The sequence below is a fragment of the Homarus americanus genome, unplaced genomic scaffold (genome assembly GCF_018991925.1).
Source record: "Homarus americanus isolate GMGI-L3 unplaced genomic scaffold, GMGI_Hamer_2.0 scaffold22250, whole genome shotgun sequence".
In the NCBI taxonomy this organism is placed as follows: Eukaryota; Metazoa; Arthropoda; class Malacostraca; order Decapoda; family Nephropidae; genus Homarus; species Homarus americanus.
The window spans coordinates 8103094-8126435 of NW_024741189.1; the positions used below are offsets into that span (position 1 = coordinate 8103094).

The 23342-nt window shown below is 37.5% G+C and overlaps 1 protein-coding gene across 2 annotated transcripts in view; it reads left to right on the forward strand.

Moving 5' to 3' along the window:
- The window catches only part of LOC121875623, a 111130-nt gene that overhangs the window by 48876 nt on the left and 38912 nt on the right, over positions 1-23342 (forward strand). Inside the window, exon 4 of one of the 2 annotated variants that reach the window (XM_042380218.1) lies at positions 21089-21166. The exons of the other annotated variant lie outside the window; for it this stretch is intronic. Coding sequence (XP_042236152.1) covers positions 21089-21166 — 78 coding nt within the window. The remainder of the gene's footprint in view (positions 1-21088; positions 21167-23342) is intronic. 2 annotated transcript variants of the gene reach the window in all.

Sequence of the window (23342 nt, forward strand, 5' to 3'; positions counted from 1 at the left end):
ATGTTTTCTTCTGTGTGGTGTGTGCTATTAGTTCGAGGCCTGGTCTCAGACAGACCATACTAAATATAATGGCGATATATATATATATATATATATATATATATATATATATATATATATATATATATATATATATATATATATATATATATATATATATATATATATACACACAATGAATTACTGATGGATTATAATAACTATTTACTAACCACAAGACTATCAACAACCCCTCAACCATAATCCCAAGACCTCTGCCTTATCAACTTACTAATTGTTCATGACTGCTAGACACACCCTCACCCGAGTCTTCTTTATTTACTTTATATACAAACTGTACTGACAAAGTTGTGGCCAATTGTCATTTAAATATTCATTCAAGACTGCATAGTCCTATAAATATAAAATTAAACGAAAAGTAAACAAAATGGACTACTATCCGCCAAATAAATATAATGCTTTTCTTCTACCAAGTTTTAATTCTATATATATATTTATATATATATATATATATATATATATATATATATATATATATATATATATATATATATATATATATATATATATATATATATATATATATATATATATATATATATACACGGCATAATAGCTACAGGATGTGCCGGGGAGGGGGAGTCTACGAAGCCTCAGAAAATGTTTATCTGATAATTTTCCCTCTATCGGTAAATATGATGAGTGAAAGGCCTACTGCCTATAATGATCCAGTTTATCATCCCTGCGAAGAGGGTGGTATCAAAATTGTCGGGTCGGCGAGTCCTTACCACACGTCGTGGTTGAGTGTGTCCATCTGGTGTACTTTAGATGCAAAATGCATCGCGCCAACAACTCTCATTGATGACAATGAAGAAGGCGTCACACCGGCATTCTTTTGTCGGTTTTTTTTTGTCATCTTTCAGAAAATCGACAAACCTTTGTTGTACACAGTCACACATGCGTTTAGAAACAACTCGTCAGTTTCCCTCATTCGACAACTGTCATCAAACAAGATGGATCCAACTGACGAAGAAAGCGCAGCAATTCTACGCCATTTTTGGTGTATGAAGAGACCTGGTGATCCCGGAGACAGCGGCGCTGCCTTATCTGGTCCACCAAGAACTCCTCGAGAGGCGTGTCCATACTTCGGAAATTATTTTATCTGTTGGCTCAGTCATGTTGTTGATAGTCCCACGTGGTCAAAATATAAACAACAAATGACCTTTTCCCACCTTTTTAAAATCACGAAATTATACATAATGAGTAATCTTGGGAAGAGTAATAATTACCTCATAATAAATGTAGCTTTATTTTTAAGTAAAAATTAGTTTATTTTTGTTTATTTATTGTAGTATCACTTATAGATCACGATTTGACTCCAGTAAGTTGTCGTACGAGTCGTCAGTGCAGACGGTCTGTACCGTTTGACAAAAAAGCCAACGACAATGCCGACGATTCATGAAAAAATCGACGAGTAATTAAAAAGTTGACAAAAGTTAACGATACTCCAACGACGAGATGTCGCGAGGAACTGAACGTGAAAGGAGGTTTCTTCATCGAGATAGTGGAACACAACTTTGAAGAGTTATATTAAAAAAAAAAAATTCTAGTTAATTGTTACACATAATCCAGTGTGTTTTATCTTGTGAATAATTTTCTTTCATTCAGTAGTAGTGTTCTTTGTTATGCCTTTGTATAACATTTTGATATATTAAATATATTTTCTGTATTGCCTGTAAATTGTCGTCATGGTTAAGAAAGATGATTAGGAAACAGTAACTCTGTCACGCCCATTTGTAGGAAAATTTGGGTCTTTGCCCCACCAAAAATATCTTAACACACTTCTGTATAAAGCATTAGGTGAAAATCGATTGTTCCACTTACAGTACATAAGAAAAATACCGTCAACAGCAATATTCGCACTTTACTGTTGATTGTGGTGCATATAAAAATATTCACCTACTTGTGTATTATGTTATAACGTTATAAGCATTTAGTAGTAGTTAACATGCGCTTACAGTAGTCGCTGAAAAGTCTCGTTAGCACATTTTTAGTTTTTCGCTTCTATAAATCCTGTTTATATAATTGAAGATATAGTATTATTCGATCAGAAATATCAATTTTTTTCCTGTTAAACGAATTAAGGTTCAGTTATCTTACAGCACACTAACATTTTATAGTATACCCTCCTACTCCGACAAACCCTTCACAGAAAACTTAGTCTCGCGCTGAAATTAAAGCACAAACTATTGTAATTGTGCTACTACCTTCTCTTCATATTGTACTGGGTTAAGAGATCGAAAATCCTTTTGTATATTTGTCATACAATCGTTGGTCATATTTATGTAAATTTTAGAGTGCGAGGTGACAAGCGCCTCTTCTTGATTTTCATAAAATAGAGTAAAATAAATGCTCCTATATTTATACGATCACAAACAATAAAACTCATTGTAAAATTTTCCAAACAAACACAAACCAAAATCCAGATGTTTGTGCACTAATTTACATATAAATAAGAATAAACTGAAAGCGATGTATCCTGCCCCTCCCTTAACCTATAGGAATATTGGATAAGGAAGTGTAGCTCTTAAATCATTATTTCTGACTGCGTTGCTATAACGAAACCGTGGCGCTACCTGATGACAGAACGATGAACCTTCCAAAGAAAACTCCTATGAATTGAGAGCAAACTATTACTTTTTAATGAGCTACATTTCTTGAGCCTCAAAGAACAGGTATTCGTGAACATCATAGAAAAATTTCTGTAATATAGTTTAATTGAACTATAATAACTGTAAAGACTATTACTAGAAAATATACTGATAGGTGTTTTATGAAACTTATAAATAAGTAACGATCGAATGGGCATTAAACGGAAATATTTAATGTTTTACTTTTTTTTCCTTGGTTCTAAAAAAAATATAATCTCTCCAGAACATAAATAGCAATTAATGTTATTATAAATTCTAACTAACTGCTAGTGTGGGAGCACCCTAACAGAGACGTCACCGACCGCCCTAAAGGGAAATGAGCCGATTAGTGATCGTCCATCGAGCCGGTGAATATGAAAAATATTTGTTGCTTATTCAGTAAAGAGGTAATATGATGTATGGATGTTATTTCAATACACAATTTCTATTCGATACAGATTTCAGCTATTCACTTCGACATCCGATTTTAAATCCGTAAATTATTCCCGAATCATTAAAAACTCTTTTATCAGCCATCATTCGCTTTGTTACCATTTTACAAAACTGCGTTCCATTGTGAAGAAAAAAATAAAAGCGAAATTATTATTCCGAAGATTCCAAGATGTAAAGCTGTAAACAAAGCGGACAGGTGGTGACAGTGGCGCCACCTTATGCCAGAACGAGTAACTAGAACGGGATTAATTGGCATCACACTATTCTTCGGGAGTTATATTTCCTTATAGGACATTTCTTGTACGTACAGTGCTGTATGGACGGAGAACCAACTTAATCACCAGTATACATCATCCAGCATTATACGGTGCACCATTTGCACCAAATTAGTGAAACATTCAAGTTACTATATACCCTTGTCCTCTCTCTTCTGGCTAGGGTGAACAGTAATCAGAGATGCAAACTAAAAGTCAATTTGCAAAGTTACACAACTATACAGCACGCATACTCCACAAACAATAATGGAGTCTACCATTAGTATGGCCGAACATAAACTCGATAAATGGTTCAAACACTCACACAGGCAGACACAAAACATATACAGTATACGTTATCACACAGGCACACACATGCATGTGCACGTTAACAAACAAACACACACACACATACATACATATATTCACTACCTTCACCTCATTTCGCCAAGATCCAACGGTTACATTTAGCCACAAACTTACAAGTCTATTTATTGTATATATTTATTGTTACAGGTTAGTCCCTCGGCTCAGTTACAGGACCCTACTTTACATAAGTTTATCATGACTCTGATGTGCTCTCCTTGAGCACAACAAAGTCAGTTTTTTGTACGCCTGCACTGTCTATGCACAATACAGTACAAGCTGAAACAAAGTGAACTTGCATAACGATTTTACTGAATAAAAATATCAATCGATCTATCAATTTATCTATCTGTTCATCAACAAAAGTATAAACTAATCTGTATTTTTTGTTTCCGTGTCATGTAACTATCTCGATATACTGTACCTGCATCAGCCTCATTCAGGACAAATTATGCAAGAAGATAAATAAATAAATTGTCCACAACACCATTTGGGGTTTTTTTTCGGAAACTTGGTACACTTTGTGGAATCTGTACCAAAAAAAAATCGGAATTGTTAGCTCAATGAGTCTCACTTGTTAAAAAAATTGCAACCCCTCTATTTTGGGAGGTCACATAAGTGCTAAAATTCAGTGTGTAATATCTCAGCAGCTAATTAACCTAGGAGAATAATTAAAATTGAATCTTTAATAGACTTTGACAGAATACAAATGCCTATCTATAAAAATTACCTAAACTTAAAAGGTAAAAAAGTTAAGATTTATATGTTTTCGGGGGTTTTGCCTCCCCACCACAGGGCATTTTTTTCCCTTCAAGTTAGAATAAGCTTCAACTTTCTATGAATCAGATATAACTTGGAAATAGTTTTGTATTTATGAGTAAAATAAGTTTTTACATGTGAATTTTGTTAATACTACCGGGAAAACTCAATAAGTTTAAGGTATTTTCAATATTTTCATTTAAAAAATTATTTAAACCAAAAAAACACAATTTGTATATGTACTTACCAATCTATAACATCACAACCAATAGAACATTCGCGTTTAACATCCACAAAACTACCATACATTTTTATTATATCTAGAATTTGTGTTTTTGAATGATGTATGATTACTTTGACTGATATGTTCAAACAATATGTAGCCAATGTTCTTACCATTACTGTATTGTTTGGTTGTTTTTTTGGCGGGGGGGGAGGGTGGGTGGAAATGCTGCGACACACAGTTTTAGAAAATTCGAACATGGTGTGGTGTCAATCACTCTATAATTTGTACTGGAATGCGTCATCAATTAACGTAATTAAATCTCTTACACAATAAGTAATAATGATAACAAAATAATCACAAATACCAGGTGTCTTAATCGTTAACCTCTCTAATGCAACGAGTATAAGAGTGAGCTAACTTTCGTTACACGCCGTACACTGTACCTCATAGAGGTGATACAGTACACTCACACTGGCTTTAAGAGATGCGGTACTGGGTATACCTGGCGGGCTTGCAAAAGTCATCTGCTCCACGCCTGCATCATTATAACATAACCTGCAGCACCAGCCTTGAACTTTGAAACCCCGGGAATTACGCGCAATTTATTTCGTCCATGTTCCCAGTGACAAGCATCTATTTGACGGAAGGAACTTGGAATATGACGAAATTACTTTTTGCGTCAAAACATTACTAGGCTTTTCCCTTGTCTCGCTGTTAAACAACGCAGTAGGACTCAAATGCTATTATTCGTTGTTAATAATACGGTATCAGTCCTGTATATGCACACCTGTTTTAACCGATTGATATTTCCTTCTCGTCATCTATATAGGAATAGGTTAAGCCTATCAATAACAAATAAATTAAAAATACCCCGCCTAGAGCAAGATGTCAAGTACGATCAAGGAGTTGTGAACACTGTTATAACGACATTAATTCGCCCACTATGACAGTTATGCAAACATCATTATAATTTACCTATTCAAAGACTCGGAGGCTAATGACAGAGACGTTTGATATTTAATTCAAGTTTCCTAGATGGTGGTTTTAAATCCAGATAGTTCATTCAGTTTTCTGTTGTGGATGGGCTGCTATGAGCCACCTTGATCTCGTGTACACACCAGGAATTTGTCATTAGCTTCTCTTTCAATATATAAATCTGTCATTAGCTTCTCTTTACATACATATTCCTACTCACCATCCCCGAAGTCACGACGGGAGCGTGGGTCCAGGGGACTTGTCACCATTACTTCAGCCTCACTGGCAATGTCTTATTGCACGTTGTCTGAATATCCTTTTGTTTTATGAAGATCACTATTCCAAGTCGTGTTTCTTTGAGAGAATCTCCACCGATACGCCGAATTACAAATTGCATATTCAGAGTAATACGGGAAAATTAACGAGCGTGAAGTTACGAAAGACTATAGTCTATTTTTTTTAATACAACGCTACTGTAAAGGCCACGGCATTAAATGGTTTCATATTAATATACGGTACATTAATCTTAATATACATTGTGGTTAGGTTAGGTTTGATTTAACTGCTTCGCGTCGTGCGCTGTCATATGAAGGAGTTGACGTCGTAGCCAATAGTTGATCCTAGGCATCTCCTTTATTTTCTTAATTATTCTACATGGCATAGTTTTTCATCAACACATTATGTCCATGTTTTCTCCGTATAATCAGTGTATTTACAGTTTACTTCGACACTGGGTTTAAATAAAAGTTTTACTAAAGAGATTCATTTCACCTGGCAAAGCGTTTTGACCACAGCAAAAATCTTCACAATCGTCGTCACATAAGATAACTGTACTGTTCAAGATAAGACACTATACAAAGAATTTAAAGTCTACCTGAAATATTGTTAAACTAAAAATAATATTACAGTACGTCACAGACCTGCCAAAACACGACAGAATAGTAAAAAGAACCCCACAAACTACTGTATCTTCCATCTCTTGGCAAACGTAAACAAACGCCATTTAAATCATTCTTTAAAGTCATTAAACTCACCAGACCTTTAATTCTTACACTTCAGAACAGATTTTAAAACCCATAGAGTCGATTACGCACAGCACATTTAAACTATACTCTCACGACACACGAGCACGACTGAATTTGGTGTGATTCCGATAAAATTAAACATTTGAGTATCACCAAGATGGCGGAGTCGAGGGGGCTATCTGGTATTTGTTGACGTATCCGAAAAGTTGCCAAGTACTCGATTGCACATTTTCTGCCACGGTGTTTTTGCTACTTAAGGATGTTATTATCCTAGCGTGTTATCATCTTAGGGTGTTATTATTACTTTAGGGTGTTATTGTTATCTTAGGGGGGTTATTTATACTTTAGGGTGTTATTGTTATCTTATGGTGTTACTGTTTATACTTTAGGGTATTATTGTTATCTTAGGGTGTTATTGATATCTTACATTATTATTAATTTAAAGTGTTAATGCTATTTACAGTGTTATTATCTTGGGGTGTTATTATATTAGTGTTAGTGTTATCTCGGGGTGAAACGTTTTGTTGGCAAGTGACGTCATATTACGTAGACCCATAACTTCACTGACGTCCCTCGTGACGTTACATTTTGTTGTTGTCCCGTGACATTTATTTTATCAACCCCTTCAACGTAGTTTTCGTGGCTCCTCCATCACCACCCCGTAACGTCACCAAACTCCCTCCAAAAGTCGCCGTAGTAGAACTGTACAAGTAGCAACGTTATTTTACCTAGTCATTAATATGCTAATTTCTGTGTGTGTGTGCGCGCGTCTGTGCGTGTGTGTGTGTGTGTGTTGTGTGTGTGTGTGTGTGTGTGTGTGTGGGTGTGTGTGTGTGGGTGGGTGTGTGTATATGTTTGGTGTGTGTGTGTGTATGTTTGATGTGTGTGTGTTTGGGTGTGTGTGTGTGTGTGTGTGTGTATGTGTGTGTGTTAACAGCAAACTTAATATTTCCCACGAAGAAATAACTCTGAAGTTGTAAAGAACCACAACACAACATTAGTTCACATGTTGCTTGGCATAAAAACAAAACAAGTCTGTCTGTTCCTAATTGTATCGCAGTGTCACATGTAGCTGTGTAATACCTAACCTAAACATGGTCAACAAGAAGAATGTCGGGAAAAAAATCATATATGAATGTTTCCGCCTTGACCTCTCACCTTATATTTTTTGCTCCACTGTATTTACCAGCAACTGAAAGATTGGAATTAAAGATATTAGTTTGTTATTTACCTGTTTATTATTTTGCTTACAATTTACATGACCAAATGGGTGCACATGTAGTATATAAATAACAAATTGTATAATTAAACATCTTATTTCAATTTATGGTTAGTACACTGGAAGGAAAAATTATTGGTAAGAGGATGTTGTGGACAGCGTGTGTGTGATGATGCAAGCCGCCATTACCTCAGGGGAAATATAAGGAAACTTAAGTATCAGGCGTGTTCTTCCTCTTGCTTCATGAGGCCGAGGTAATGTTTACAATACGCTCAGTAAGTGAACATCTTGGGGAAACCCTTCTGTTGCCTTCAGGGGCCCTATGACGTCACAGTTTGGCGGGTTACCTAGGAGAGAGTTGGACGTGAGTAATCTTTGTCTTTCACAGATGTTGGCTAAAGTTGAACTCGTTTTTTTATGATATATATATATATATATATATATATATATATATATATATATATATATATATATATATATATATATATATATATATATATATATATATATATATATATATATATATATATATATATATATATATATATATATATATATATATATATATATATATATATATATATATATGTTTTGACAAAACCCGTAAATCTCTCCATGAACGACTCTGAACGGGAACTTACAATCAACCAGGTCAGTCTGGGAGGAATGAGTATCCATTTAACTTCAGAGATCGTCTTACCGGTATTCCTATTCTACCGCGGACCAAGTTACCAACCAGTGAACTGATAGGGAGGATACACCCAGAATACGCCAAGAGTACTACAGAAGTCAATAGTCCAAGTTTCAATGAATTGTCACCCAGTGGAATGCTTCCCATCTCGATCAACTATACCAGCGTCCCAAAAGGGCAGCAAATAAGCTCCTTGTGATAAACCCATCGAGATGATGTTTGCCTCAGGTATGTTTGAGAGGACAACATCCGACAAGGAGAAAATTGCTTTATCTGGGGTCTTTATACATGATATACTATTTTTTTAACCTACTGTCCAGTATTAGCAGCCCTAAGGAATTACACAAGTGACTACTGTAACTCGAGCCAGATTGAAGGTTCTCGCGGTGGAAATAAGATGATCATCTGCCTGGGAAGGTGTGCTGGCGGTCACCTTGTCTCAAGGTCACTAGGTCACCGACTCGTGCTGCCTGGTGTGTGAGACCCTGTGACTATCATCACTACTGCCTGTACCTGTAAGACTCAGACATGAATCGTGTCTGTTTGTCTCTTTATTTACCTGACAGGGATATACAGTACCTCTTTTCATGGATGTTTATACATGTTTAAAGAAACAAAATTAAATCAGATGATTGAGAATAGATCTAATTCTCCTCGTTGACTGTAAATAATTATAAATACAATAAAGGTGCAACCGAATAGAGGAATAGACAAGAAGGAAGCAGACATACTCGTACACACAGACTCCAGGTATTAACTAAACCAATGTACTCCCTGAGTTTTGCCCGATTATTCAAACTATGACGATTTGCTTTTTCGGCAGTGTTTATTTTAGTATTACTAAATGTGCGATTATTTCTAGAACAACACAAGTGAGTGAAACAAAAGGAGCAAAGTAGTCCCTCAAGGTGAACAAGTTTCCCACCGCACCACAACAAAGTTCAACAGCCTTAAACCCCCTGGCAGAACTGACAGATAGAGCAGATTATTGAACTCGACCAGAGTGTTTGTATATCATATCCATATACCACGTTTCATTATAACTAATCTTCCTTTCTTTGAGTTATCTTTTTAACTGCCGAATGCACGGACGGACGGACGGACGGACGGACAGGGGTGAAGAAAAGGTTGGACAGAAAGCATAATGCCGGTGTTCTCTTCTTGGTATGTCGCGGAACAACAACCTTTATACGTGTTCCAAGAATTAATTTACTTCGCCCTCATGGTGTTTCCTTTAGGTTTTCTTTGCTTTCATCATGACTTGTTATCGCAAAAGTGTGTGTGTGTGTGGAAACATACGTGTGTAGCCCACATGTACGTGATTCAGTAATTTTGATTTTAAGTATTTAAGTTCTTTTGTTTTGTTTTTTCTTTATTTATTGGGCACCCCCCTACATCCTTGTGTAAGGTGAAGCGCAGGAGCGTTTACAGCGCCCAACAGGGAAGCACGCTAAGTTCATGCTTGCCTTTATATTTCACAAGACAGAAGAGTAAAGGTCAAAGTGAGATGGAAGACGCAGGCACCACCGGATAGTGAGCGTTCTGTTTATTTACACACAACGTTCCTTCTCAACAGCCAATAACGTTCACGCTCAACTTTTCCTCGTAACCCTTCTCTTGTGAAATATTAAAAAGAAATATGTAGACGTTAAACATTTAGACAAAATTTCGATTTGTAATTATAAAAACATATTTGTATATTAATTAAAAAAAATCACGTTTGTTATCATCATTGGAAAGTTGCAAAAATCTACCGGAAGCTCGAGTGACAGTGTACCTGTGACCCTCCCTTCCTATCTCCTTCCTGGTATCTCCTTATCTGTCTCATCTCTACCTTATGTCTATTGTTTCTTCGTCTTCTCTCCCTCTTCTCTTTTTTTTTATTGTCGGATAACGTTTTCATGAGGACTGCGTCATCTTCCTGTGGCTCCGGCTTTCTCTCTTCCTTTGGTAATCCCCAGACCCGCTGCTGTGCCCGAGGGAGCTGTACCCCCCCTTCCCTCTCTGACACTCTCCCCTCCCTCCGTTCTCACACTCTACTATCTTCTGTCCCTCTTAAAGTTCTACTGTTTCCTGTCTCAAGTGTTGGCAGAACTCCTGCGCTATCGGATGTATTTCTATTCAGAGTTTATTTACAAAGGATAAAATGTTATTTGATAGTTGTATGTTGATTTGAAACAGTTTATTTAGCCAGAAAAACACAGTTACAGTGTGGATAATAATAACAATATTAACTGTAAATTTATCCCAAGGAAGTATTATGTAACATTTAGTATCATCTGGAATAGTACAATAGCATGGTGGCAATAAGAACATCTCATAATGTTACCACGGTTATCACTTGGACATTTTTTTGTATTAATTTTTTTATTTTTTTTTATTTATATTATAAGTATAAACATACAGTAAATTACAGTGGAACTGAAAAACGTAAATATAATGGGGGAGCAGTACAACATGGGTTGTACGGTATTAAGGTTGAACAAGATGACAGAGCTGTCAGGATTATGGCTACTGTAGTTGGCAAATATATTTATTGCAATGGTAATTTCTTATCTATTTACATGATCATTTCTGACAAAACGGTATTGATGGTACAATACAAGCAGGTATATATAGTAGGTATTACAACAAATATTAATACTTAGACAATAGATATTTTTTAAGCGATGATTTAAAGGAAGGGAGCGTAGTCTTTCCTCTGACGGGTGGGGGTAAGTTGTTCCACACCTTGACACCGTGATATTTTATGGAGGTCTGGGACTGAGAGGAGCGCATGTGGGGTGGTCTAAGTAGCTCTGGGTGCCTTAAGTTGTATCTTTGATTATTTCAAAACTGGAAATAATTATTGTCAAGCAAGTGATTGACAGATTTGTAAACAAAGAGGGCACAGCAGTTGGTGTTAATATCCACGAATATTAACATTTTCAATTTAGCAAATTTTTCGTTTGTGTGATCTGTTTTTTCAAGTAGGTCATTGTCCGTATAAGTCTCTTTTGTGCAGTAAACAGGGATTGTGGTTTTGAAGAGCCAGAGGCCCCCCATAGTGTGTTGGTAAACAAGACCATGATAGATTTCTTTCATTGCTGTGAGAGTGAGTGACTGTCGAATGTGATTCATGAAACCGCACTGTTTATTGACTTTACTGTGAATGGCTTGTATCATTGTATGTGGTTTCTCCAGTTAAGTTTCTCATAAACAATAACTCCGAGGAATTTAGTGTTGTGTTCGCGTTTGAGGACTGTATTACCAAGGTACAGGAGGTCCAATTCTGGGGTTAAGTTTCTCCTTCTGTGAAAGATTGTTTATTACGTATTACCCACGTCCTGACTTTAGTCAATTCAGTGTTCATAGTTCTCATCAAGGAATGGAGATCTGAGTTACTGGCATAGAGATTCTTATCGTCTGCAAATAAGTTAAATAAGTCGTATTTTATGAGTGTGCCGGCGTGGACTATATCGTTTATGTACACTCACGCGCCATAGTTTCGATGCATCCTTTACCTCTGACTCGATGGAAGTCGTAGCCTTGGCTTCATACTGAATGTCCCCCCCCCCTCCCTCACTTCCTCCCACCCATCGTTCAGTGGTGCAATGTGGTAGCTCGAAGCTTCGCTGGATTGTACGAATAGCAGTTCATGATGTAATATTTGAGAGAATATATGCACGATACAGGTTTTTTAATGACCCACAACACTTCTTTACCATCACTATACTTAACTTCATAATACAAGAGGGACCGTTTGGTTTGCAGCCCTGACTACGACTTCCCTCGAGCCAGGAGTAGGGGTAGAGGGTGCATGGAAACTATGGCGCGTGAGTTTACAACAAAAACAGTACTGGACCGAAAATGGAACCTTGTGGACACCATACAAGATTGGCGAAGAGTCAGATTGGCGATTATTATAGCAGACATACTGCATCCTGTTGGACAGATATGAGGTAAACCAATTGTGGGACAGGCCCCTAACGCCGTAATGTTCAAGCTTTGAAAGGAGGATGGTATGGTCGACAGTATCGAAGGCCTTAGAGAGGTCCAAGAATATATCGACTGTGAACTGACTGTCATCAAAGGAATTTAAGAGGTCATTAGTAAAGGATAGCAGAGCACTCTCAGTCGACCTTCTAGCTCTAAATCCAAACTGGGAGTCTGTAAAGATGTTATTGGCATTGCAGAAGGAATTTAGTCTACTACATGCTAGCTTCTCCAGTATCTTACTCAAGGCTGGGAGGACTGATATGGGGTGGTAATTCTTGAAGAGACCTTTGTCCCCAGATTTTTTATATGCTGGGTGAACTATAGCAATTTTCAGCTTATCAGGAAAGACACCACTAGTGAAGGAGGAGTTACAAATGTGGAGAACAGGTCGTAATAAGTGGGCTACTTTCTTAATGATGCTCATTGGTATATTGTCTTCGTCTGCTGCTGCATCTTTGGACATTTTTATGATGGCCAGTAATTCATCTGCTGTGACAGGGGATAAGAACAGCTCATTTTGCTGTCTGTTTTGCAGGTAGGCTCTAAATTCCTCATGGTGATCAGGGATGCTCTCTGCAAGATTTTTGCCAACATTGATAAAATATTCATTGAAGTGGTTGGTAATGAGGAATGGTTCCGTTACAACTGAATCGTTTATCGTAAAAGCTGAGTGGAGGACCGAAGGCTGAGTGTTCCTGTTCTGAATAGAATTTATGATATTCCAGGTTTTCCTACTGTCGCCTGATGCTCATTTGTGTAATAGCTACGTGTGGCACTTCTAACTGCTTGAGTTACTCTATTTCTGATATTTCGGGAAGCATCGCCGAAAGTTATGGGTCTGTTTGCAAATTTCCTTTGGAGTTTGTGTTTTTCTTTGATCATTATCTTAATTTCGCTTGTAATATAAGGTTTGGAAATGGATACACTTTTCACTGACTTAGTCTTGAGGGGGAAGCATTTATCAAAGCAAGCATGGAGATGCAAGAGAAGATGCAGCAGTTCACGTTAGGGCTGTCGGAGGCGTCGACAAGATCCCACTTAGTATTCATTAAGTTATTTAAAAAAAGGAGCAAGTGTTATTATAAAAAAAAAAAAATTATTTGAGTGCCCAAGCGCTAGCGTACTGTACAGGTTGGCTTTACCAAGAATACAATAAATACAGTCTATTGTTCTCGATAAAACGTCTCATGAGCCTCCTTGTATATAATACCCTTATTTTAGTGTAATGTTTTATCCGTACGGTAAGGAATCGTTATGTACAGCTCAAACCATATTGAGGGATAGTTTCCTTGCCAGGAGCCCCTGAGTACACATGTGAGAGAGAAAGTCCAACAGAGACGGATGCTTATTGTAGTGTCTGTGTAACATGATGCTCTGCCCTTAGTCTAGTCTTGGGAACTTGTATAGTTTATGTCGTTTTAGTATATTAATCATATTTCACAAATAAGGAGAAGTAATTATTTACCTTTGTAGCAGTAAAAAGGAATGATTTTTTATCACAGATTTCGGTGACAAGAAATACCTGAGAGTCTCTTAACGAAGGTGGGCGAATAATTTAGAGGAACACGATAGATATGTCGATTATTTGAAACCATTCTTAGTATCACATGAATATTGGCCCCAGATTAATTTTCCTGATAATTAAAGACCCTAAATCTACCTGGTATTCAAGTTGTGTTACGCTATGTTAGGTTAGGTTAGGTTAGCGTTAATTTAAGGTGAAATAAAATGGCGATGCCATTGATGGAGTGTTAATGCTCACAGATATCCACACGACAACAAACAGGCACTAAACACCAATGCAGCCCTTGACCCGCATGACGTAAGAGTTTATCTGAAGGCAAGTTTTGCCACCTGCGGGCACAGTGGACACCAAAAACGCAAGGCGGGTATACTAACCTCTTACAGTCAAGATGCTGAGGTTAAATGAAGGGCTTGTATAAAAACTTTTGTCTCTCTTGTGGTGGAAAAGAGGATACATATTTATTAGTAGTTGGAAGTGTGTGTGTGTGTGTGTGTGTGTGTGTGTGTGTGTGTGTGTGTGTGTTGAATTGGGAACTCGATGTACTCAAAAAAATAAAATTAAGATCTGTGTTGCAGAAGTCACACACTCTCGCACTGTTGGAGAATCAGGTTGAAGTAATAAACCCAACACCGGGTACTGGAGGTGGTGATGGAGAAACGTAAACAACACATGATATACTGAGGTGAGCCTCTTGAGAGAACCACTATGAAACACACGAGGAGAACGAACACTGACAACTAGATAACCTGAAGATGGTGTTAACGGAGGGCAACGGAACGTGACGTGAGGGCGAACCTTCGACACCCCATAAGTTGGTCGCTTGATACGTTTATTGACATAAAAAAAAAATACATCTCAAAGGGATGAAGTGACATAAGTCATCCCCACCCCAGTACAGGAATGTTCCTCTTAGGACTCGTATAAACCCTTAATACAGATATATCTCGTATAATGAATACAGTGCTACCCTCGACACGTATCCTCCTCCCTTCTGAATAAAGCCACTGTATAAGGCGAAGCCCAGCTAGTGTTGCAACAGCTCATAGCGGCACGTAGAGGTGTCATTGGCAGCGCCCGGGTCACACTCCATCAAAGAAAGACTATAGTGTAAATGTGTTTCATGCCCTTTAACTTAAGGCTTGTCAGTGATTTCATTAAAAGCAATAATCAAGATACTTATAGCCAGTGCATGAAAACTGTACCGAATCTTCTGTTTTAATTTCATTCAATGAGAGAGTCACCGTGTAGATAAATCTGACACTGTGATCCAGGACTTATGAAACCACGTGCAGAATGGCCATTACTACGTAAATCAAAACCAGTATTGTAGATCCTGTTAGCGAGTCTTCTGTAAGTGACCCTCCTTGATCATTCAATGGATATACAAGCTATTAGAAACCCAGTTGAAAGAGTTTTCACTATAATTGCAAAATGTAATGGTAATCACATTGTGACTGATTTGAACATTTAGATTACAAAAAGAACACTTACGGACACGGTACTGTATAGAGGAGCAATGGGGGGCGAAAATTTAATAATGATAATAATACCTAGTAAATAAAAATTATAATAAATACAAAATTGGAAATAAAATAAATTAATACTGATGATAATAATAACAACACTGTTATAATAATGAAGAAACGCAAAAATGAAAAATAAGATCAAAAGTGAGAAACAATATATGTATGTTGTGTTGTCAATAGTAAGAGAAACAATTGAGCCCTGCAATTGTGTGTAAATGAGGCAGAAAGTCTTATCAACAACCTGGGACTTGGTCACAATTTTTGTGATGCCATATGGCAGCAGTGTCTACCATTAGACAACACATTATGCTTCCAATATCTTCCCAAGCGGTAGTACCTCCCTGCTTGCTAGCTGCCTATTACCGAGGAGACGTGCTGAATACCCTGCGTTAAAAACATGAACATACAGTATATATGTATGTATGTATGTATGTATGTATATGTATATATATATACATATATATATATATATATATATATATATATATATATATATATATATATATATATATATATATATATATATATATATATATAAATAAATCACTGTAGGTGCGCGTGATCTAGGTATATGCTGATAACACAAGGAAAGAAGAAAAACACGAAGTGGTTATCAGATATATATATATATATATATATATATATATATATATATATATATATATAAACACTGAACCTCGTCAGTCCCATCATATATGTAAATATTTACTAAAACCAAAATCTTATAAACAGTTCTGTATAGATAAGCTTGTGTGCAAGTTTCAACAGCCTTTGTATATGAAGGCGAGATGTAATTGGTGATCTCACATGATTGTTACTACGGCCAGGGTGAGATTCCTATCTCACGACTCACTCCTCTTGAAACCAACGCAGCACGGTTGAGCATGAAGGAAGTTGAACAAGTTTTCCTACCAGGAAATATGAAACTAAATAAGAAAATGAGGTAATAGACAAAAAGAGGTGCTCCTCAAATTATAACACATGACTTTTATGAACTAATATATCAACAATAGACGTAACAGGGCCCGAGAGCTGAAATTTACAAAGAAAACTTAATCACATCACAAAAAATTCCTGAAAATATGATTTATCTTGGAATTACTTTGGAGTGACCGAACAAAGTTGTACAATGAGTTTTTTCGTTTGGCCTGCCATGGCCAATGCCAGCTGCCACCCGTCGACTCTATACACTCTGTCGCCGCCAAGTCTAGTGAATCCACCTATGACTCTAAACTCCCCTCCCCCCCAGCGAAACAAATGTCCTGTTCCTCCTACACAAACCAGAGCGACCCATGGAGGAGGAACGTTGTCAGTTTACACAGCTATAACCGGCCTCCTTACAGCCAGTAACGGACTACAGCAAACTATGGTGACCTTTTCCTCCGTCACCCAAGTAGTTCCTCCCACTAAACTAGCCTAGCACTGAGGAAGAATCTGACTGTGAATCTCGAGCGGCGACAGGTTATGGTGGTTGGGAGGCGGGGTCATTAGAGACTATGAGGCATTTTCAAGACAGTATCGTGAGTCAGCATTATGGCGACCATGACAACACCCACATGTGTGCGCGTTTCATTTATGGCTGTATATATATATATATATATATATATATATATATATATATATATATATATATATATATATATATATATATATATATATATATATATACAGTACATATATACAGTGGGGTATGCTATAACGAACGTAATTGGTTCCAGAACCTCGTTCGTTATAGGATTAATCCGTTTCAGGCCCCCAAATACAACCACTTAACACTGAAAAAATTCTGTGGAAAATGTAAAAAATACGGTACTTTATCTTACCTTAGTGTTATTCAGCATGCAGGTACCCCTAAACACTGGCACATCACTATCACTTCCACTGGGTCTTGGCTTTAAGGTCCTCAAACAATTGTCTGGCCTTCTCACTTCACTAATGTTACCACCTGCCATTTCTTTCTCCTTTATCCACACTAAGAGTAAATTTTCCATCTCTTCAATCACATTACACTTTGCTTTGCTAAGTCTAAAGATTCCCTTAGCCACTTGCACAGTTTTTAACTCCCCTTTATTCTTCAAAATCGTACATATAGTCGATTTAGCCATCCCATACATCACTAAGTTTCGCAATGCTTCTTCCATTCTCACGTTTCTTTATAATTTCTTTCTTAGTTTCAAGGGTTATTAGCTTTCTCACTCGCTTTGGACGATTCATTGTTACAATTGTATACTTGTACAACAAAATAGTTATACAAATAACGCGAATTTCCACATTAAAAGACGAAATTTCAACAATAACAGTGGTGCACTGGCTACACAATGGACAAAGATGGCGCCTGACGCTCTTGTTGTGGGTCGCGGTACAACAATATTCATGCGCCAACGAAATAGTCCCGTATTCATCCGCGTTCGTTGTAGGAGTTGCGTTCGTTATAGCATTCTCAGTTTTATAGGTAAAACCGTTCGTTATAGGAATATTCGTAGTATATATACCCCACTGTGTATATATATTTTTATATATATAAATATATATATATATATATATATATATATATATATATATATATATATATATATATATATATATATATATATATATATATATATATATATATATATATATATATATATATATACAAGATGAATAAAAGTATCAACGAATGGGTAAACAACATGTTTATACGGCGAAGTCTTGACAATATCTCGCCATGAAATAATATGTAATATCGTCAATATTAAAAATTACACTACTGTATGACACTAAAATTTACTACATTTAACATCACATAAAAAATCGCAGAGTAGCAGGAGCTTGGCATCTAATTTAGTTGAATATTTGGGCATTAGATAGCGCGTTGTCTGCTTTTCGTCTGCTATGTTTACAAATTTGACAGGGAGTGCGGGACAATTCAAACTCCTTAGTACAAGATTATCGGGAAATATGGCTCCACATGGCACGGTAAGGCAGAGGGAACAGCTCAAAGAACTCCTGAAGTGCTTAAAGAAGAAGAGGGAGGGATAATCGATGAAAAATAAGATCGGGTATAGATGAGGACAGGGAGACGCCCCCACGACCTCCCACCAATGAGGCGAGAGCCATGTAAACAATGTCATCTCCAGCCACCCCCCCCCCCAAAAAAAAGAAAAAATACGACGAGTGTACTGTCTGCTTATCATATGTGCTTCATATACTTTTTATGTACATCTTTAAGCTTGCATGGACTTCTTCTAGCTTTTTATGGCTTACTTTAATGATTGTGTGCTTACTTGCTTGTTATGTGCTTCCAAGTGCTCTCCGATCTGCATGTCTACATTATTTTTGTATAATGCTGGAATTGGAATGACTTTTGATAACTAATTTTGAATGTTGGTTGTCTATTTTTTTTTTTATTAATTCTATTTGTAATTATACATGAATATAAAAACATAAAAGAACATCATTGCTGAATTATGCTTAGACTATTCAGAAGAATGAGAGGGAAAGGACACTAGCCCAATTTAAATGATCTAGTACGGTTTTCTTTGACTAATGGAATACCTTAATATAACCAAAACGTTTTCTATTCGTTTCCTTTTGGTATTTAGCTTCTCGGCCTATAGGTGGCGCTTGAATAAACTTTTGACATCTAGAAAATAAAGGGATCATATGGGAGAGCTACTTCTTAAACAGACTATACAGATATTTCTTGGTTTATAGTGTAATCTTGTGTTGAATAGGGGGCCCCTGTCGGATTGTTCTAAACGAGCAGCGATAAAAGAGAAAGCAAAATATATATCAGCAGACAGACAGTAAAAAGTAAAAGAGAAAAAAGACGGACAGAGAAAGAAGCTGGTAGTGTACGTTCTAGTGAAAGAACAAGGATAAATATACCCAGGAGCCAGCCAGCGCCCGGGCAGCAAGGATGTTGCACCACTACCAGCTGTAAAAACACTACTGACAATCCTCCATAACACAAACGTGGTCGAAACGTTCTTAGTCTCCAAACAGTTATCACGAACTAAAGAGAGAGCACAAGATGAATACGTTCTCCTTCATCCCCCCAACGTCTGGCCGTCAGAGAATAGCAGCACTAAGCTCAACCATATCAATATTGTTGTTGTTGCTCGCTTTGTGTCATTATGGAGAAATAAAAAAGATTAATTTCAAGTTCAATCTTACGGCTTCGTGATCCATCGTCGATTTCTTCCACTATGTCTATTATCGCCACACTGGCTATACTATGGGTGTCTTTAACGTTATGATAATTATCTCAGACTTATATGATTGTCGTCTTGTTGCAGCTCCTCACACTCTGACGAGAGAAAATTTTACGTTTGCTCTTTTCGTATCCTTGGCGAGTCTTATTATTACAATAGCTCTTGAAATCCTAAGATAACACCTTGAATTTCTCCGATTAATTATTAAATACAACCTAAAGGCGTTCTTTTCAATCCTGGTTCCTCTATGATGTTGATTTTGAGACTGGTAAAATAGACGGACCCTACTCTTAACAGGCCCAAAGCAAATCTTGCCTAATGAGTTCGTCCTAATGAGTTCCAGTCCTAATGGTTCCTAATCCCAATGGTTAGGTGTGTATGGGGTCTATTAGAACTGGGGCCCGTTTGACCAATAACTATAATTTTGTGAAGGTGATCTTGCTAAATGGAGTTTAATTTCTTCGGAGTATCACTTGAAAAGAATGTCAGTTACCCTCTCCCTTTTTTATCACATCCTTTATTTTCCATCTTATCCTTTCCTCTTCCCTCGTTTTCCTCCTACTTAACTATCAATTATCGAACCATTCTGCAGTTTATTGATATACTTTCGTGATTTTCTTATCATTTATCCTATTTACTTTTATTCTCCTCGCCACTCGACTCGTTAGCCGCTTGGGCGGTCGGTCACGTCTCTGTTACGCACTGTTGGCAAGTACTATGCATGAACTGGCTCCTGAATATATCGAAACCTGCTCCAGTGTTGGTCGAATCTGGTCTTGAAAGAGCTCACATTCGTTGCCGTCACAACTCTCTCTGACAGATTGTTCCAAGAGTTTACAATTCTCACTCCGAAAAAGTTTGCCCTCACTGTTTTCTGAACTGTGGCTTCTTCAACCTTGAGCTGTGACCCCTTGTGGGGCGAGCGTCCGCCAGCTCCAGGTATGTACTTTCGACAGAATAGTGCCCTCTGAGATGTTTGTACTTTTCGATTAGGTCGCCCCTTGCCCGTCCGATATATTTTCTTAGCATATTAATCTTCTCTCTTTGCCATTTCTTGTATAATCTTAAATTTACTGTGTATATTTTATTTCTCTCCTTCCTATTTCCAGTTACAAGTTCTCCGATGCTCTGTGCCGTTATCATAGTTCATCCTTCTCTCTCTCTCTTCGTATTTTTATTGACACTTATGCATCCCCTCCCTGCAGCGTCTAGGGGCGAGGGTGTTATGCCTGACCGACTTGCTCTCAGCCGTGGGTCTCCCTGACGAGGCCACCAAGCAGAAGGTAAAGACAATACCTCTCCCGATACTCACAGCTTCTTTCCCTAACATCACCCTTGACTGGAGGAGTAGCAAACGAACGCATCTAGTTCATGTAGAGCCTCAGTGGGTTTTTTTTTTTTGTACACTCAGTTTTAGTCTGAATCAGAGGTTATCGATTAAATGCGTTCTCACGTCTCCAGTCATGTGGTGGAATCTTAATGTACGATCACGTGAGCAGCCGAGTGTTGAAGATGTGAAGGTGACCGGGATGTGTCTTCGTTGATTATTTTGCTATCTATGTTGGCAGTGTGTCTAAGGTGTGCTGAGCAGTTTTACGGAGTTTTGTTGCGCTTTGTACAATGTTGCAGTGTCTCAGTGTCTCATTCCATTTGTGATAAGATTTTTGGCATTTATATTTGCTTCAAACCTACAGTAGTTATTGTCCATATTTGCCAACAATGTCCCTTTTGTTTTAGTAATCAAGTCTGTTTTACTATTATCTAACTTCACGATCCATGTCTCTCTCTTCAATTTTGCCGATTTGTTTTGCCTTTGTTTATTACTCTGTGGTTTTTGAGAGATTTTATTTTTTGCTTCAGCGCTGTTTATTATCCTTGTTTATCAAGATTGTCTGTTTTTTGTTTGTTCTGCTTCTTTTTTTTTACTCAGCTGTTTGTTACTTTTCATTTTTGAGCTAAATTACACAATAATCGCATTAAAATATGTTGTGTGCGGTGAATATTTTTTTTTATTATAAAATATTTAACACACGTCATCGTATTTTAATCAAGGTTTCGTCTTCTCTATGATTTTGTTTATAATTATGTCACCTTTTATGGCCATGAATAGCAGGCGCTCTTCGCTTCCCACACACAGTGAGTATATAACGTTCTTAACCTTCTTACTGCCAGATATAGCAACACATAGAAGGTAGAAGTGTACTTTAAGTAACAATAATTCGGGAGATCATTCTAAAGCAAAACTACGGGAAAAGGTTTAAATGTTAACTTCAAATTGTCCAGAACTGAATAACGTTATTGTATTATTTCAACATTACACCAAATATTATGTATGGTAAGTTCATTTGTGTGTATAATCGTATGATCTTGTAATAGTGTTCCACGAGCAAAAAAAAAAATTTAAAAAACACTTGGGGTAAATCACTGTTCTAAGAAACAAGTGATTTCAAAGAAAATAAGTACAATGTGCATATACAGAAAATAAACAAGGTGCTTAAACAGACCTCCAACGTGTTTAATTGTGCCAGATTCTGCCAAGTTTAACAAAGCCAAAAGATTTGATAACTTGTCTAAAAGTCACCAATCCGAATAGGAGCCCCTAACCTAACTCAGTCTAACCTAACTATTAGGAATATTTCCCAACCCTTGTGGGTCTCGTACCATATAGGTTCCAATTTTAATTTTTATATATATGTTTTTTTTATTTTTCCCCCCAGGGGGCTAGTTTATTGGGCACCCCTTGCATCCTGTGCAAGATGAAGCGCAAAGGTGTTTACAGCGCTCAACTGGAAAGCATGCGTAATTCATGCTTGCCTTCATGTCTCCTGCATTAAGGGCGCAAAAGCCTGAGGGTCATGGGTTTTGTCCGCAAGTTACATAAAGTGACACGGTAATGAGTGTGTGGAGGGAAAACTCCCGGTACAATTCATCTGTTTATGGCAAAGCGTGGCAGGTCCCAAATAAATTAAAGTGCCAGTCCTGTCTCTAGGAGGAGGGATATTTGGTCAGGGAGGGAAGAGGTGTTGGTAACAGGGTCATCAGTGGTTTGTAGGTAAGAAAGTCAGGAGTTACCCCGGGAGATTGGGCGGGGCCCTTGGGAGCAGAGACTGGGGTGTCGGGCATTGAGGTCCCCCACAAGGAGGGTAGGGGTGGAGGTGATATGTTGTGGTAGGATAGGTACAGTAGAGGTGGAGGGAGGCACAAAGGCATAGGCAATATTGAGGGACATACCTTTTAGTGTGATTGTGATGGCGTGTACGTCGGTAGTGTCGGCATCAAGGGGGACGTCGAGAGGTTGGCAGGTGTTGTTGAAGAAGGAGACGTTGCTTGAGACAGAGGTAGGGGTGCAGAGGGAGGCGGCCCAGTAGACTGGGGGAGAGGTTGCGGATGACGCAACCTTCGGGAGGCTTTTCTTCTAGGACAGACGGGCGTTTGGGGCATTGCCGTTAGTCAGCATTG